At 37.6% G+C, this 18512-nt stretch overlaps 1 protein-coding gene across 4 annotated transcripts in view; it reads right to left on the bottom strand.

Moving 5' to 3' along the window:
- retreg1 (reticulophagy regulator 1) overlaps nucleotides 1–18512 on the bottom strand; it is a 63503-nt gene that overhangs the window by 18838 nt on the left and 26153 nt on the right. Inside the window, exon 4 of one of the 4 annotated variants that reach the window (XM_062977601.1) lies at nucleotides 17868–17928. The exons of 2 other annotated variants lie outside the window; for them this stretch is intronic. Coding sequence is in view for 1 of the 2 variants with exons in the window: in XM_008108853.2 (XP_008107060.1) it covers nucleotides 6890–6948 (59 nt within the window). In the remaining variant the exon portion in view is untranslated. Of the gene's footprint in view, nucleotides 1–6889; nucleotides 7320–17867; nucleotides 17929–18512 lie in introns of those variants that run through there. One more of the 4 variants, XM_008108853.2, reaches the window with a different exon arrangement.

The raw sequence follows: 18512 nt of genomic DNA on the forward strand, positions 1-18512 counted from the left end.
TGTGATGAATTTTCGGATGATGCGTGCAGATCCCAGTAGGGTGGCCTTTTGCAGTTGGCAGATCGTAATTTTGTCAATGTCTATTGTTTCCAAATGCCGGCTGAGATCTTTTGGCACAGCACCCAATGTGCCAATCACCACCGGGACCACCTGCACTGGTTTCTGCCAGAGTCTTTGAAATTCAATCTTGAGGTCCTGATAGCGGCTGAGTTTTTCCTGTTGTTTTTCGTCAATGCAACTGTCACCTGGGATGGCAACATCAATGACCAAACCTTTTTCTTTTCCACAACTGTGATGTCTGGTGTGTTGTGTTCCAGAACTTTGTCAGTCTGGATTCGGAAGTTCCACGGTATCTTTGCGTGCTCATTTTCCAATACTTTTGCAGGTTTGTGATCCCACCAGTTCTTTACTGCTGGGAGCTGGTACTTGAGGCATAAGTTCCAATGAATCATTTGGGCCACATAGTTGTGCCTCTGTTTGTAGTCTGTCTGTGCGATTTTAATAATAATACACTACTTTCTTACTTTTTGTGCCGTTTATATCTTTGTACAAAAATGTTTTTCTTTGACTAATAATTTTTTTTTCAATAATACACTACTTTCTATACAGGAGATAGACACAGTCATAGGACATTAACTGAGCATTTTCTGGGTTTAAAATGCCCTATTTCATGCAATGATTGTCTGACCAACTGACTGATTCAACAATTGGTCAAATACTTTTAAAGCATTTTTTTAAAAACACCAACAAAAGAAAGCATGGGCTTGCTTGCATGCCTCTGTCCCTCTTCAAATATGAACTGTTGTTTTGTAGATTGTTTTATATGAATTGCTGTTTTTACATTGTTTTAGGCATTGAATTTTTGCCTATTTACTGTAAGCCGCTTTGAGTCTCCTAGGAGAGAAAGGCGGGGTAAAAGTAATGTAAATAAATAAATAAATCTCTTTTATGGTAGCTGAACACCTATCTGTACCTGTACATTCAACTAATATTTCTTCATTTACTTCCAAGCACCACATGACCAAAGAAATAGAATCTGCATTGAATTTGAGTGGGTTCTCAATACATTAACATTTGTTTTCTAAAAATAATTTACCAACAAGTTTTTTTTTTGAAATTCTTTGATTATTTAGCTTATGCTAAATTAAATCCAGGGATATCAGTCATTTCTCAATCAGTACCATATTTTCAGACAACTCTGGAATTTCTTTCTTTCCAGAACCTTTAATCTCAGTGTTCCCATAGGAATATAGGACAGACTAAAGCCCCTAAATTATGTCAAACAACTATATGCTTCTCCCTTCATGTTTCTGAGACCATGCTAGCAAAAACAACTTCCAACATGCACATATTTTTGAAGTACCTGAAACTTGGTGCTTGAAAAAATGAATTCTGTATCTGCACATGTAAGTTACCAAAATTTGAATAAGGGTAATTCTAATTACCGGTTCTATTCTAACGCCTGGTGGTAAATGGTAGCCTACTTATCAGTCTACCCTTTCGTGAACTAGAATGCAAACCATGTTCATTGTTCACAATCAATCCTGCCAAGACACTCCTATGCATTACTGTTATCAATCTGTACTCTATTTAAAAGAAAACAAAGCAACAACTTTCCTGATAGTCATGTACTGTTTGTCGCTTATTTCTTTTGAAATGTTTGATTTTTAATAATTAGATTACTGATACAGGTTGAATATTCCTTATCTGAAAGGCTTGGGACCAGAAGTGTTCTGGATTTTGGATTTTCCCCTGGATTTTGGAACACGCGTTGCTGCCAATACATAATGGGATACTTTGGAAATAGATCCAACTCTAAACGTGAAATTCATTCATGTTTCCCATGCGCTTGATACATATAGTCTAAATGGAATTTTACACAATATTTGAAATGATTTTGTGCATAATACAAAGTTTGTGTGCTTTGAATCATCAAAAAGCAAATGTCTCACTATCTCAGTTGCCTTTGAGGACAATTTCCGATCTTGGAATATTTTGGATTTCAGAATTCCAGATAAGGAATGCTCAACCTGTAGTTGGATTATCTGAGAATTAAACAAAGGACATCAGTTGGCATGTTACTGGCATCTCTGCCTCAATACATAGGGAGAGGAAAATAAGAAATCATCACCATCACCACTATTATCCCCATCCCACTGCTTGTGACTAGAAAGATTTTTAAAATCCCTCTCAAATCTATGAATGAACTTTACTAGATATTGGGTTATTGTGTGTTTTTCGAGCAGTATGGCCATGTTCCAGAAGTATTCTCTCCTGACGTTTTGCCCACATCTATGGCAGGCATTCTCAGAGGTTGTGAGGTAAAACCTCTGAGGATGCCTGCCATAGATGTGGGCAAAACGTCAGGAGAGAATACTTCTGGAACATGGCCATACAGCCCGAAAACACACACAACAACCCTGTGATCGGCCATGAAAGCCTTCGACAACACATTTACTAGATATTGAAAAGACAGCGGAGGGACAGAAGATCATATATACCAAGATCAGGAATATAGATATCATGTGTCCACTCAAGACCTGCAGGCCTTGTCATTTTATATGCCCCCCCCCCCAGATGCTGGACAATAACTCCTGTATTCCTTATCGTTAGGCATCATGACTAGATCTGATAGTTGTGATACAGTAACATCTGGAGGGATGTAGTCTGTTTTGTATAGTGAGGAAAGTGAGATTTGAATTTAGTGGGATTTGAATTTAGACACAAGGCTTATGCATATAATATATAACTTTAAATGTCCTTTAACATTTCCACAACCTCAGAGCCATAAGTGCTATTGGGCTGCACCAATCCACACGGTGGATAATTCAAAGTGATGCGAGTTGTTATTTAGTAACATCTGGAGACCCAAATTAGGTAAAAACTAAAGAGCACTGACCATTGGGTTAGAATTATAGTTGGCCCTCTGTATCCATGCAATCTCCATCCATGGATTCAGTAGCCCTTTGAAGGCTGATGCAGTCCTCCATGAAAATGAGTGACACCCCAATATAGATTAATTAATATTAATCCAAACAATCAAGATTCCTTAAGTAGAGAGTGCAGAAGCATTTTAAATTTCAGACAATAATAATTTCCATCCAGCTGGCAGTGATGAAACAGACAAACTAAGAGTGATGGCTGTTAGCATATCCTTAGGCCTAGAAATGACTCATCAAAAATTGCAGTTGCTACCTACTGGCCAAGATGCTTAGTTTGAGGCTGTGCCATTTAATTATTTTACTCACACATTCATTTCCATACAGATAAACTGAGACTACAGGTAGCACATTCATCAAAAAGAGTCAGCCAGGTTAACTATTTCATTTTTACTTGATTTTTGCCATTTATTTATGACTAATGACAATAATAGTTCCTCATACCTGCATCTACCCATAGACAGACAATTTATTTTTTTACAATAATTTTTACTGAATAAAGTAAAATATTTACAATTTCTTAAAACGGTATATTCAAAAAAGATAAAAGAAGGGAAAAAGAAGGGGAAGAAAGAAAGAGAAAGAAAAAGAAAAAGAAAAAGAGGGGAACACAAAAGGGGGATGGGGGAAGAGGAAAAAGTTTGTTGACCTCCAATCTTCTTCATCATGGTTTTTAACATCCTTGTTTCATTCTTCTTAGTTGCTGCTTCCCCTCTTCATATTACTTCCGAGTAAGACAGTTTTAATTTTTCATATTCATTCTATTATATTAATATTTTCATTTTTCTCTCTTTATATAATCTTTAAAGGTAGCCAATCCGTTGTTTTCTAGGTCTTCCTTGATTTTTTCTAGTAGTTGAGTTAGTTTGTCCATATTTATAATTTCCATTATTTCTGTAATCAATTGATCCATTGAAGGTACTTCTTTTACTCTCCAATTCCTTGCATATAGGATTCTGGCAGCCGTTACTAAGTAGTTAAATGATGTATCTTTATTTTTATCCAGATCTATGTCAATTATTCTCAGTAAGAAGTATTCTTACTTTTTTTATATCCAGTATTTTCTGAGTTATTTCTTGTATTTCCTTCCAATAATTTCTTGCTTCTCTGAAAATCCACCACATGTGGTAAAAAGTTGCCACATGAGTTTCACATTTCCAACATTTATTTTGCATATTCTTGTAACATTTTGCTAGTTTCTGGGGCATTATGTACCATTGATACATCATTTGGTACCTATTCTCTTTCAAATTGTAGGCGTTTGTATATTTTAATTTATGGTTACATATTTTTTCCAATTCTTCCATTTTTATTGTGTGATCTACATTGGCTGCCCATTTCACCATACATTCTATCACTTGCTCTATTTCTGTAGCCCATTTTAGCAATTTCTTATACATTTTTAATTACTTTCTTTTCCACTAAACATTATTTTATCCCAGAAAGACACCTTTTCGGTGAATCCTATTATTTTGTCTTTATTATAATGTCTCTTGGGTGTCTGTACTGAAACCAGGAAATATTCTTGTATATTTGGTTAATTTTTTCTTAACCCTTTAACTCATAGGTTCTGTTCTATTTCTATCATAGGTTCTATTTCTTCAATATTTCTCTATATGTGGGCCATTTTTCCCAGCATAGTTCTCTTCTCTGACCAGCCTCCAGTGGCAAAATCCATAATGGGGTTTCTGAGTAGAGTCTATTTTTATATATTTCCCATATTTTAATTAGTGCAGATCTTATTTTCGAAAAGCGATTTTCGAAAAAAAAAATCTATGCTTCTTTTTCCATACCAAAGATATGAATGCCATCCAATTCTTAAGTCAAAACCTTCTAATGTTAGAATTTCTGTTTTATTTAGGATCGCCCAATTTTTTATCCAAATTAGTCCACATGCCTCAATTTAAAAATGTGCTACAACATTCCACTGTAGGAGGACACTGATATTTTGTGATGCTAATCTAAAGAGCTGCAATTAATCTCTAAATATTGTAAAACTTTCACACTGACCTATATAAATGCTCACGGGACCTTAATTAAACATGAATTTAACATATACGTTTATAAGGTTTGCCCTCATGACACTACTGTGGAATGTCTGAAACATAGCAAAAGAACCTTTTAAAAATTGAGTTGGCATTTAAGCACCATTAGAATAGAATGCATTTTATTGATTAGTCCTTAGGCCATATCACAATATCAAACCAAACAACAAGGCTTAATAGGACTTGATTACACTCTATATAGAAAGTTAAAATAAGACACTTATAACAAAACAGTAAATATAACCATTAGTTTAAAGCCCCTACTCTTCAATATGATTAGGTCTGGGTGTGTCCCATAATGTCATTTGCAGTCAAATTACAATTTTTATACACAATATCAGAAGCCAGATTAACACCTCTTCAAACAAGTGATAAACTAAAATAAAACTAATGAAGCAGAATAAAACAAAGTTGAATGAAAGCTTTAAAATGGCAGAAAAAAACACATGGGGGGATGGCAGAGCTGTGCTGCTGATATTATTCTCCCATTTACAACATCAGCAATGGCCAAATTCTATATTCATAGGAATCACTCCACTGGGATCTGAACAACTGAAAACTGTGTCTCAGAGAGACCACGGATGCCTTGAAAGAGTGGCTTGTCTATTATAGGATTTCAGTTTCATTATGTTAGGAGGTTTATGTCAGGAACATGGAAATACCTTTAAATGAAGTGAAACCATTGGTCCATTGATCTCAGAAACCTAATACCTCAAAAAGTCCTTCTGGTTGACAGACACTTCTTCTCCTCCCCACCCAATGATACCATGTGCACCCTCTACCCATCTGGGACCTTGACACTAGGATGGCACAATGAAGAAAATAATTTCAGCTGATCAAACCAAAGGAAAGCGTACTGCTGCACTGACATGCTTCACCCCTGACATACTAGCTCTTATGAAGAAAGAATCCACCTTTCTATAGCAAAAAAAAATATTGCTTGGAAATTATTGCTCGAAAATTATTGCTTGGAAATTTAAAAGATTTGGATAATAATCATGAGGTTCTGACTGAACCATAAGAAGGTGCCTCCAAAAAAGCTCACACAATCTAGCCAGCTGTAAACATGATTGCAAACTAGAAGACAATATACCAGATCCAGGATCCTTTGTGGGCATCACCAGCCTCTCCATATGAACAAGGAAGTGAAGAAAGATTAATGAATTTTGTTATGTTCCTGAACTGTATACAATGAAATGCTAGCCTTTTTATCACCAGTATTTTCTTTAGTTGGTCTCATGTTCCAAAAAGCCTTTCTAATCTCACCAGTGAAAATATCAAATTTTCTGTAACTATGCTTATGAATGTGGTAGTGGTAGGACCATTTTTCATATTTCTGTTGTGTGTAAATGGGTAACAGTTCTAAACAAATGAAGAATCATAAATGAAGACCATTTACTTCTGAATACTCGTGAAGATTAGTGAAAAGTTGTTTTTTTTCCATACTATGGATCATCCCTGAAAACCTCACTTCATAATCTGAAATATAAAATTCAACTTGGAAAAGGCATTCCATAAGCATATTTCACAAGAACATTGTACCCTTTCTACTAGTAATAATTTTTGCACCTGTCAATAACAGAGTACACTAGAGTTATTTGTGTCTCTGACATTTCTAGTCTCTTATGTTGACATCATCAATGCAGGGCAAAGATAGGCATTGACTTTTTAGAAGTCACAGAATGTAATGTCATTATCCTAAGTGTTTCCAGTTTCCAAGGTCATCTTTATTTAAAAAATGGATGTCTACACTGTAATTGCCACCGAAGAACTTCAGATTGATTTCCATAGATAAGAAACCAAATTAACAGTTTATATATCAGAGAATCACAGCTAAAGCTTAACTAATGCTCCTGTAATAAAAATGAAAAGAAGCCCAAAAGATAATCCAGAAAGTTATGTTACCTTTCAATTTGTCCAAGGTTCTCGCCTTCTGACATTCCTAAAGGGTTTTTTGAAAGCATTAATCCAGGGTCCAAGAGAGCTTTGTCAATCTTCCCAAGTTTGAAGAAATCCAGTCTATGACTATCCTTTGCAGGGTCCTGTTAAGCCTTTCTGGTACAGGGTATATTTACATACATACCAAGTGCCTGCTTGCCTTGAATGAAGCTCACAGAGTACTGTTTTGATTGGCTAATTCTACAAATAAACAGGTCACATCTTATTCCAAACACTGTGACGGGCTGTTAGGAAGCAGGCACAATCCAGAAGCCAACACTTCTATGGTCACATGAGAAGGAAACACCACCCTACTATTAACCTTTATTTGCTTGACTAGCTTGGAGCCTTCTCTCCTCTCCTGTCAGCTGTGACTTCCAGCTCATTACCCCTATAAAGGAACAAGCAGCAATTTATATTTATCATCTTTCTTGTGCAGCACATGATGCAACTCCAAATACGTTTATAGTTAACTTAGGTTTTGCTGGCTGTGTCTCTCAGTCACAGTATTGGCAAACAGCTGTTTTTCCCTTCCTGCTGGTCTCTTATAATCTGGTAGAGCCGTAGTGCACTAGGAAAAATGAATGAGAGGTTCTAAATTTTTTCCAAGTAAAAACAGTTTCCTTCTTGCAACAGTAACATGTGAATGTTTCTCCTAGTGTTCCCTAACATGGTGGTTCTTTCAGTAAGTATCTGACACATGATCCCACTGTAGCAAGACAAATACCTCTCCACACGGAAAATAGATGCAGCAGTTGTAAAGAAACCTCAGAAACTACTGGCAAATTTGAAATCTCCATCCAACTGAAATAAGAACAATTAATATGAAGGGGGAAATGCAGTAAGATATTATACAGTGTTCCCTCGCTACTTTGTGGTTCGCTTTTCGCGGCCTCACTGTTTTGCGGGTTTTCAATAAATATTAATGTACACCATTTATTACGGTATTTTCGCTGTTTCGTGGGTTTTTGCAGTGTGCAAAGGCTTTTGGAAGGGGGGGGGAGGGAGAAATAAAGGGAGGGGCGGAGGGTAGGGAAGGGTTGGCAATAAAAAAGGGTTATTTAGCTTCCATTCTTCTTCTCTGCCGGTGTACTGTATATTGTAACTACTAAAATAAAGTATAAATATTAAAATAAATATAGTGTCCCTACTTCACAGATTTTCACTTATCGCAGGTGGTCCTGGAACGTAACCCCCACGATAAGTGGGGGAACACTGTATTGGGGAAAATAGCTAAAATACAGTGAGATTATTCTAAACTAAAAGGGGGAAATGGGGGGCACTGGGATGGGGCATAAATGATGAAATTATAAGAACTGAATTTTAGTAAAATGTTAAAATTGTTTGTATTAATGTCACTTGTGCGTAGTTTAACTGGATTTGTTTATATTTAGCAGAAGTACCCTATAACATTTTGATAGATGTCTTGGCTTGAGGAGAGAGAAGTAAATTGTGCATTTAATGTCTTTATTATTTTTATTTTATTTGCATTTTAAAGGGTGGGACTGCAGGGGTTGGGAGTTATGGGGAGGGGATTTTAAGTTGCACATTTTGAAAACTTAACTAAGGCTAAAGCATGTGTCTCCATGGCCAGGTCCAATATCTTGAAGAATGTGCACCACTGGTGTGCACGCCTTTACTGTGTAAATGTACTCCTGGGCACACAGAAACCTGAGTTTCCATTCAGGGTTAAATTCAGGAGAAAATCCACAATAGAGACCTGTAGCTTCATTATATGGAAGTATAGACTCATATAATCCAGATCAAAGCAGATAATGAAACTACAGGTCTCTATCTTGAACTTTCTCCTGAATTTAAACCTGAGTGGAAACTCAGGTTTCTGTGGTGCCCAGGAGTACATTTGCACAGTAAAGGCGTGCACACCAGTTCAAAGCAGAAGATTTGGATTTATATGGCAGTGTAGAAGGGACCTAAGTTTATCAGAAACACCTTAGTCTTAAAAATGCCCTCATCTAATGCTTTACTAATGATAAGTACTGGTCTAAAAGTGAAAAGTTGGATTAAGCATACTGAATACTGCATATTGATGACATCAAACTCCAGAATTTGAGATATCCTCTCCCCTCAGCTGGGACAACACCACACACTTCAGTACCTAGCTTAGGTAAAGCATGTTACAAACTGTCCAGTGGGACCAGAAAGGGTTTTTAAAGCAATGGTCTTAGACCTGTCTCTTTTAAGCATGATGGAATTCTGCCTTGTTTTAACAGCCCACTGACCACTGAGCCATTCATGCTTTCTGCCTTCTATACATGGTGGTACTAACATATTCATTACCACTGAACAACTAGAGGCAAAAATAACATTAATTAGATTGATATTATTTATAACATACAAGTCAAAGTAGATTTGAGTGATTGTATAGGCAATGAGCCAAGTAAATTGTTCACAGTAGGCTGTTAAGTGATCTGCTTTGTTCTTCTGTGGACCAGTTCATAAAAGACAACTTACTGGTACTACTTGAACCAGCTCCACTGGGCAAGTGTTGCAATGCAGAAGTAATGGTAACAGAAATGTAACATGGGTGTTATTGTGTCCACCATTAATTAATTCCAAAGGCAAACCAGAGCTTTGACAGGAAATTTCCAAAGAGTCCTCAGGAAACCAGCCAGATCTATCAACCATAGGCCATCTTAATTGGTCCCCCATAGCTACAGATGTTGTCAGCCCCAACAAATTCAGATTAAAGAAGAAACTAAGCATAGTTACTGGTATTCAATGGGAGGAAACATATATTTTGCATGGTGCTGATAAGAAATTAGGACATGTTTCAGATCAGTGGTTCCTAGCCTTTCCTAACAACTGATAAACTGGTTGGGATTTCTGGGAGCTGAAGTCCAAAATACCTGGAGGAACAGAGTTTGAGAAATGCTACTCTAGGTGTTGAGGATCTGCATTTCAAAACCAGATTTGACACACTTGAGATGCAAACCTTTGGTTTTACTGAGTGGATTTGTCTCACTGATAGTCTAATAGATACGCACACAGTATACTAGGCAAGCCAAACGAAGTTTCCATATAAGATAATGTGGCCTATAAACTAGTCTAATAAAGAAACCGAATTCCTCAAAAGCTGATTCGTCTGTTCTTGCCATTTTCTAACACATCTGCACTTCCTCACATCAATTTAGACTTTAAATTCTATCTTTCATTCTGTATTAGTCATGTGCATTTGAGACTTACCTTGATCCGTTTCGTGTCCCAGCTTTCGGTGGGGGCCCATTTTCATATGAGCCTCCCAAAATCGGGAGGTCAGACATTTCATTTCTGCTTTCTAGGCCGAAAGATCTGTTTTCTTTCAACCCATTATTGAGTGGGGGAGGGAGACTTCACCCATAGGCCTAAAATGCCCAGGCCTACCTACTGGTGTAGGCTTTGGGCCTAGGCACCTGGGCCTCGCAGGGCCTGCAGCTGATTGCTGAGTAAGGAGCACTTTTACTTGACAATCAGCTGCAGTGCAGGCCCTGCAAGGCCAAGCCGATTGACGAGTAAAGATGCCCCTTACTCAGCAATTGGTTGCAGGCCTTGCGAAGCCCAGCTGATAGGCAAATTGCACTCCTTGCTCGGCATTTGGCTACAGGCCCTGAGAGGCCCGGGTGTGTGTTGGCCCAAAGCCTGCACCTGTAGGCCCAAAGCTTCCGGGCCTAGAGGTAGAGGCTTTGGGCCTATGCACCCGAGCCTCGCAGAGCCTGCAGCCAAGCACTGAGTAAGGAGCACTCCTTACTCAGCACTCGTCTGCAGGCCCTCAAGGCAATTGATCCAAAAAGCAGGCTTGGAGCTGGTACTGGCTCCTGCCTGCCTTTCGTTTCATTTTTGTTCCGGGGGGGGGGGGGGGGGGGTCTTCCCGTTTCGTGCCATCTGAATGGACGGCACAAAACTGAAACACGAATGGAACAAATACCACGTACATGACTATTCTGTATCTGGATTAGAACTCCTAGGAGTATAGAACCATACTCTTTCCATTCTGGCACCAAACTACTTTCAAATAATAAACAAATAGATAAATTTTCTGACTATTCCAAAGACTGCATTATAGCTATTACTTTTGATTCAAGATTTGATTTTTTACTGAAGCTAGGAGGAAGACCAGCAAACACTCATTCTCAAAAATGTATTTTGCAACACAGTTGTCTCTGTACCTCCTCACGTCTGAGTGGCTTCTGTGAAATATGTTTACAGTGTAGGAAATACAGAACTCACATCTCTCTTGAGCTCATCTCATATTTATACTACACTATAAATATGTAGCATTTATACTCTATGAAACAAGCAAACCTTTTAAATCCTATGTTGACAATGGAACAATATTTGTTTCAATAATTTTTGGGCAAAAAACTTTTATAAAAAATAACTTGTAAACAAATCCATGTTATAGAAACTCTAAAACTATGAAAATAATTGAAATGCCATGCAATGTGCTTTATGTAGTTGTCTCTCCTAGTCATGCACTTTTGAAATGCTACAACTGGGCATAAACAAATTAAAGTACTGGTTTATTGCCAAGTTCTATAAAAATAGAACTTAGAAGGAAGTGGCAATACAAAATTGCTATACTACTATAGTTATCAAACTATTAAGTACAGTAGAACTTGTAGAATGACATAACACCCTCATATGTTTTAAAAATTGTGTGGACATTTACACCCCACAAACTATTATTGTGTTCTGTGCTTTATACTGTTTGATATTGATTTCAGTGATCCAACAATATTGTAAAAATATATAGTACTTAAATGATAAACATATAGTACTTGATGAAAGTGTTTTGTACTAAAAAATATCATTAAGTATAATACCATTCTCACAGGTATTTTATTTTTATTACTTTTTTGGAAAAAATCTTACCACAAACCCAAACAGATTCTTAGGCATGGTTTCTGTTGATGGAGAATTTAAAAAACCAGGAGGGGGGGAATTCTAATTTGTTCCTGAACCATAATTTAAGCAAATCAAAGTTCAGATGTTATGGAAAAATAATTTGTTTGAAAGTGAAATCATGAATGTCAATCTCTTCCCATGAAAAGGAAGCAGGATATGAGCACATAAATGTAACACTATAAAAATTCCATTTCACATTGTAAGGACCTGTAGTTTTCTTTTATATCTAAACTAAACCATCCTTTAAAGATTATTCTACAGTAATAGATCAGCATTATGGATCATTATATGCTTATTAGATATCATTAGGTTTGCCAATTCTGTTACGACAATAGGTACTCTTTGCATATCTAGCAAAAGCAATTATGCAACAGAAACAACTCATACATGTTCTCCACAATGGGTTAGCATATGCATGCTTACAGTTGATTAGAGTTTATTCAATTAAGTCATAATCTATTATTCTAACACATTTTGGCTCTGTAAACTCGGTTTGATGGCATCAGAATGAAAAACCTTTTGTTATACATCTTCTTCATCATCATCATTTAATTACTTATTAATCGCCCTCCATCCAAGATGCTCTAGGCGATTTACAAGATAAAATTGTAAAGGATAAAAATACATACATACAAATATTGATAAAATTAACATAGATCAAAAGCTCTAGTAGAAAGCCAGGTCTTAAGTGCTAGGGTAAAAGGCACTCATGGCTCTCATATAGGGCGGCAAGGCATTACATCTTATCTGAACAGAATTCCACACACACACACACACACACCCCCCAAGTATCTGCAGTTCAATCATGCAGACTTTTGGCCATATGTCTACTTCCTACATCTCTCTTTCTGTGGCTATATCTGTTGAATGGCCAATGAGTGGGGCACATGTTTTCCTACAGCTTTTACTTTATCTCTGTACACGTCCTCACAAACGGTTATGTTCTCTTAGCAGGGCAGAGACAAGTATAGTGTTTGCATTGTAGCCTCACTTACACATTTGTATATACTAAGTGTGATTGGCCATGCAAGTGGCCTAGTTTCAAAGTACACTGCACAATTGAGAAGATCATTTCATGAAACAACAACATTGTAGGAAATTGTTCCATCCTCAATCCTGTTCTGCCTCAAATCAGAAACTCAATTGAGACTATTTAATTTCCTGTTTTTCGATCTATGCCCTCCAGCAGGTAAAAGGAAGGCAAAGGCTTATCTGTCTACTAAGCTGGTCAAGGGTTCTTTTATCCTATAACAATGTTGAACCTGATCCTCTGCACTAGCTTTCTCTTGCTGTATTATGATTCTCCCTAGGACTGTATCGGCACTGAATCATAACTGAATTTCCTTAACTGAATCTACTTTAACTGCTCATTTTGTCTTGCTTTGTGATTAATAGGGGCTTAGTTCCCCTAAATAAGACTTCGATACAGCAAGAGAAAGAGTTAAGGAGTCATTAAAACATGACTTTTTCATGGTTTCATGAAAAAGGGATAATGTATATTTCTTACAGCAAAAGCAGTTGGACCTAAATTTGTGGCATCTACTTCATTTTCCTTAGAAGTCAGATCTTGAAATGGTTTATTTTAGAGACTAGTGGATACACAGGCTCAGCAGAGGAATTTTGATCTATTAGAGCCAGCTTTCAAGTCCTTTAATCTCTCCTTCAGGATATATTTTATCAGCAACCTAGGTGAAGAGTGGAGGAGAATAGTTTTCACTGCCATTCAAACTGCTAGAAATAAAAAATCCCTTGTGAAGCTACAGCGAATTATTCAGAGATCTATTTGCTCAGCCATGCCTTCTACCAAGTTGCAGGTTTTTCACACAGGGGAAAATACATGATACATGTATTTTGTACCCTTTCAAATAAGAATGGTATGCCAAGGAGGGAGTCACAAGTCACCATATTTTCATAGCTTCTGCCTCTCTTGAAGTGAATGTCGTTATAAAAAGTATTTGTCAAAGACAAAATGCTTCACAGTTCCAGACATTGGTGGTAAAATTGAGGCCTTTCTATATTGTTGTATATTTCCATACATGTTCTCAACTTTGCTGAAATAATGTAAGCAGCTCTGTGCCAGATGTCAATAAGAATGTCAGACCAACAAAGTGTTTGTATACTATCAGTTATTGCTGACTTTTCAAGACCTGCCTCCTTGAAAGCCATAGTTTTGCCCTAAGCAATAACTGTGTACGTATAGTGAATTTAACATTTTGCACTGCCATGAAATAAGTTCATTTTGATAAGGCATCTAGAGAAACCACAAGAACAATGTTATTTATTTGGGATCTTTAATATGCTTCCTTTAAGTTTTAAAAAGAGACTGCTTGCACAGTTAAACAAATCGTATAAAACTATACTAACATCTAATTGAAAGCAGATGAAACATGTCAGTAACAAATGTTAGCAAATAAAAACAACAGGAGGAGAACATGTGGCTCTTTCAGTATTCCAGGAATGGTAGCCAATACTAACTGCATTGTTATCTTCCAAGACTACAGAGTAAGGATTGTTTCAGTTGGCTGCCCATTACATTACAGATTGCTGGAAGTGTTTTCCTTCACAAATCTTGCTAGCTAAAGTATTTTTGCTGAATTTGAAACCATCAGTGTAACAATTCTAATGTATCCTATTCCCTCATTATTTTTGTCTTGGTTTTACTGCAGAGCTTTACAAGCTGTGTATCGTGACATATTAGTATATCGGCTGCAGTGTGAAAGTATGGCGCATAAATATAAGTCTCTTGAGTCTATGTGAAATAAGAAATAAATGACATATCTAAATGCAAAGTTTTCATGTTGTGTCTTCATACATTTTGTTATTACAATTTATGTATTGGTCCATATATCTTACAAAGGTTTAACTTCCAGTTTGTCAATAAAACTTGATTAATGAGTCACAAAATGATGCATATCTGAAAAGATGTTATTACCAACATGAAATATTTGGAAAGCCCCGTACTACTGGCTTACATAAATTAATGGTTACAGGGAACAAAGGTAGTGTTATGGTTGAGCCTTCTGGCTCCGGTACTAGGAGACGGGGTCGTAAGACTCCTCGAGAGTCAGACTCTTTTGAGGAGCGTGAAAGGAAACGGCTCCGGGACTTATTTGCAGAACCAACAGATGAGGACTCTTTTGAGGGTTTTACCGAGGGAATGGAGGAAGAAATGGTCAGCTCGGAGGAGGATGACATGGAGTGGACTCGTGTGAGGGAGGATTTGGGTGTCACCGGCAATGAAAGCATGGGAGGTGATTGGCGGGTTGCAGGATCAGACCCATGGACGGGCTGGAGGGATGGAGCGGGATCCACAGCTGGGGATGCTGTGGGGCGTAGTCAAAGGTGTTTTAGCTCTGATGAGGATGATGATGATGATGCACCTGGGATTAGGATGACAGCTGACAGCGATGATGAGTTTGAACTGGGATAAAATGGGGTTTAGGATCAATGTCTAATTGCGTTGGGCAAGGTAATCTGGACGAACGCTTGGGCTCTTGTTGGGGAACTTCCTGAAGACGGGTGTGATTCGTTGCTGGATACGTAAGTTACTAAGGACACTGGGCATAGACGGCGGGAGGTACTGTGTGGGGTTTTTCTGTGCAACTTGTGTTTAATCTTGATAGCTTGGACCTCCGTCGTCTTTTTGACGGACATTAATTACCTACTCTGGATTGACGCTGGACTGACTGACTTCGACCCTGGATTATCCCTTCTGTGGCTATCGGTGGGACTTGTGGAATTCTAGACGTCTGCACTTGGCTTTCGACCTTGGACCGGATTGAGAACCTGCTGACTGCCGTTACCCTGATTGATGTGCCTGGACCCGGATTTCGCTCGTTGCACGGAGGAGTAAACAGCCTGATTTACTCATCTGTAGCTTTTGAGTAGCAGAGAGGAATCTGCTGCCAGTTTATTGTGTTCATTCTGACCTCTGTTAATCCTCTTTTGTTTGCTAAATTTGCAGGCTGAAGTAAGCACTTTTGATTTAATCCGGATTAAACTCCTGTTTAATCCGGTTTATCCTTTTGAACCGTTTTTAGTTCAAACGGAGCTGTTTTTGTTACTTTTCACACTGAAGTCAAGTGTTTGCCTAATCCTTTGTTTCCTACGGGCATTTTCAGTTTTGTAACCTCAATAAACTGAGTTTTACTCTATTTGGTGGCGTTCTGTCTTTGACAGGTAGTATAATAAATGTTATGAAAATTGTAGTAACCTTCCCCTACATTACAGGCAAAATTATTCAAATTGCTTCAACTGCAACTTTATTCAATGAATTTGCTATATCAGTGTTTCTAAAACTTAGGGCTCCGTGAAGCACAATTGGGGGCTCCATGGGACTCCATGGGCCTCCGCCGTTGTGGCTTGCAAGGCCTCCCTGCCGCTGCTTTGAATATTTTACTGGAAGGCAGAAGCAGGTTGGACTGAGTGGCCCCTGGGTTGCTGCTGCTGTTGTTGTTGTTTCAAAGACTGGATGGCCATATGTTGGGGGTGATTTGATTTGTGTTTTTACTGCATGGCAGAAGGGCATTGGACTAGGTGACCCCTAGGTTGCTATCCTTATCACGATTATTATTGTTGTTGTAAAGGCTGGATGGTGGTGCTTTGACTGTGCTTTTCCTGCATGGCAGAAGGGAGTTGGACTGGATGGCCTCTGGGGTTTTCCACTGAAATAGTTAAATTTATGTTGTTTAAAATTGTTCTTCATTTTAAATATTGTATTGTTCTTTCTTTCTTATTATTGCATTACAAACTAGGTATGTGCAGTGTGCATAGGAATTTATTCATTTTTTTTCCAATTAGTTCACACAAACATTCTCCATCCATCTGCCAGTGGCCCGGCCCATCTGTCAAATGTTTAATTGTAATGTGGCCCTGTGTCCAAAAGTTTATTGGGGTTCCACAAGAAACTTTTCCTTCAAAAATGGCTCAGTGGCTTTAAAAGTTTGAGAACCCCTCTGCTATACTAACTGCCCAGTACTGCCCTGATAAGTTTCAGTGGTTTTTGTTCATCAGTATTCTAGAACTACTTTTAGAAAGCATCCCCTCTGCAAATACAGGACGCAATGGCTCCGTTCTCCCTCTTATGGTTCCCCAGTGGGGTAATGTACACATTAAACACTTGACCATATGCTTGTTTCTTCACTACAAAGTTGAGAGTTCATATGCAAAATCGAGCTGCATACAATTCATTCACCCAACCATGCAGTGAGTGAGATGGCTCATGTTCCTGGAGTATTCACTCTGTTCTGGATTGATTTGCCTGTTTCTTCCACAAGGAAAGAATCTAAGTTATATTGTATCTTTAAATATTATGTTAGTGATTGATTTTGAAAGCAAAATCCCAACATGCTACATGTGTTACTATTAACACTTCAAGCAAAACATAGAAAATGAACACACTAGGCACAAGCTAGCCAAGTATATGCATTTTAAAATCCATTTGATTTTAGTGTTGAAAACAGGACATTTTCTTAATTCTCCCGCTAAAAATGGACAGGACTAATAAAATTATATGTGCCAAATTCTGAAGAGGAAGGAAAGAATCTTTAGTGATTGCTAAGACATGAATGGTGGTGTTGCATTCCTGTGTACAATGAGTGTTTTCAGTGTAATCCAATGACATATATATATATATATATATATATATATATATATATATATTATCATCATATATTCATGATATATTATTGGAGTGAATGCAACCCACTAGTTATCAATGAAATGTTCACATAAATGTGGTGATGGTAGGCCTGCAAAAATACAGTAGACTAGTGATACAGCACATGCTTTTCATGCAGGTTCTAGGTTCATTCAGCAACATATCCAGTTAAAAGAATAGCAATGATCAGTTACCATTTTGTCATGGAGCTTCTACACAGTTGCCACTACCCAGCACAGAAAATACTGGGCTATACAAGACAGCTTCAGATGTTCATATGCCACTATCACAAAACCTGAAACTAAGCTAAAGGTTTCATGCACAAATCATGCCTTATTTCTTTTCCAACAAGAGAAGTACTAGACATAATTCCAAGCTCCTTACCACTGAAAGATGATCACCACAAGTTCTTTGTGAGTTTTGGCTACAGGGACCTGTTGAACAACTATAAGATAGAAGGTTGCTGTAGATTTTAGATGCATGACCAAACAGAATCTGTCAAAGGGACATTCTTCAAACACTACCAACTGGAATCATTGTAGATCCTTTCAATTATGCGAAATGAAAAATCTGCCAATCATTTTATGAGCACCTTATTAGAAATTAAGTTACATCTAATATCTAAATATTCTAAAATGTGTTACTGTATGCTCTGATCTACTTACCACAAGGTGCTGAAAGAAGCAGCAGAGATTTCCTTAAACAAAGATATCATAATTTGCAAGTCACTTCTATCTTTTAAAGGTCTATACTTTAGAATTGTGTTGTTTTGACATGTGAACATCTTAAACTAACTGCCTTCAGAATAAAGCAAACCCATCTTACTTGCAACAACTCTGGAGAAGCTTACCTGAGGCCATTATATTTTGTCTTTGCTTAATAGATGCTTAATGGAATCTGTGTCACTTTTTAAAAAAGTGAATACATTATCTCAGTACAAAGATAAAGAGCTTATACTTTATATATAAAAGAGTGATGGCATCAGGGCAGCGGACAAAACAACAAAACTACAGCCCCCCCAACCTTGAA

Source organism: Anolis carolinensis, chromosome 4 (assembly GCF_035594765.1).
Source record: "Anolis carolinensis isolate JA03-04 chromosome 4, rAnoCar3.1.pri, whole genome shotgun sequence".
Classification (NCBI taxonomy): domain Eukaryota; kingdom Metazoa; phylum Chordata; class Lepidosauria; order Squamata; family Dactyloidae; genus Anolis; species Anolis carolinensis.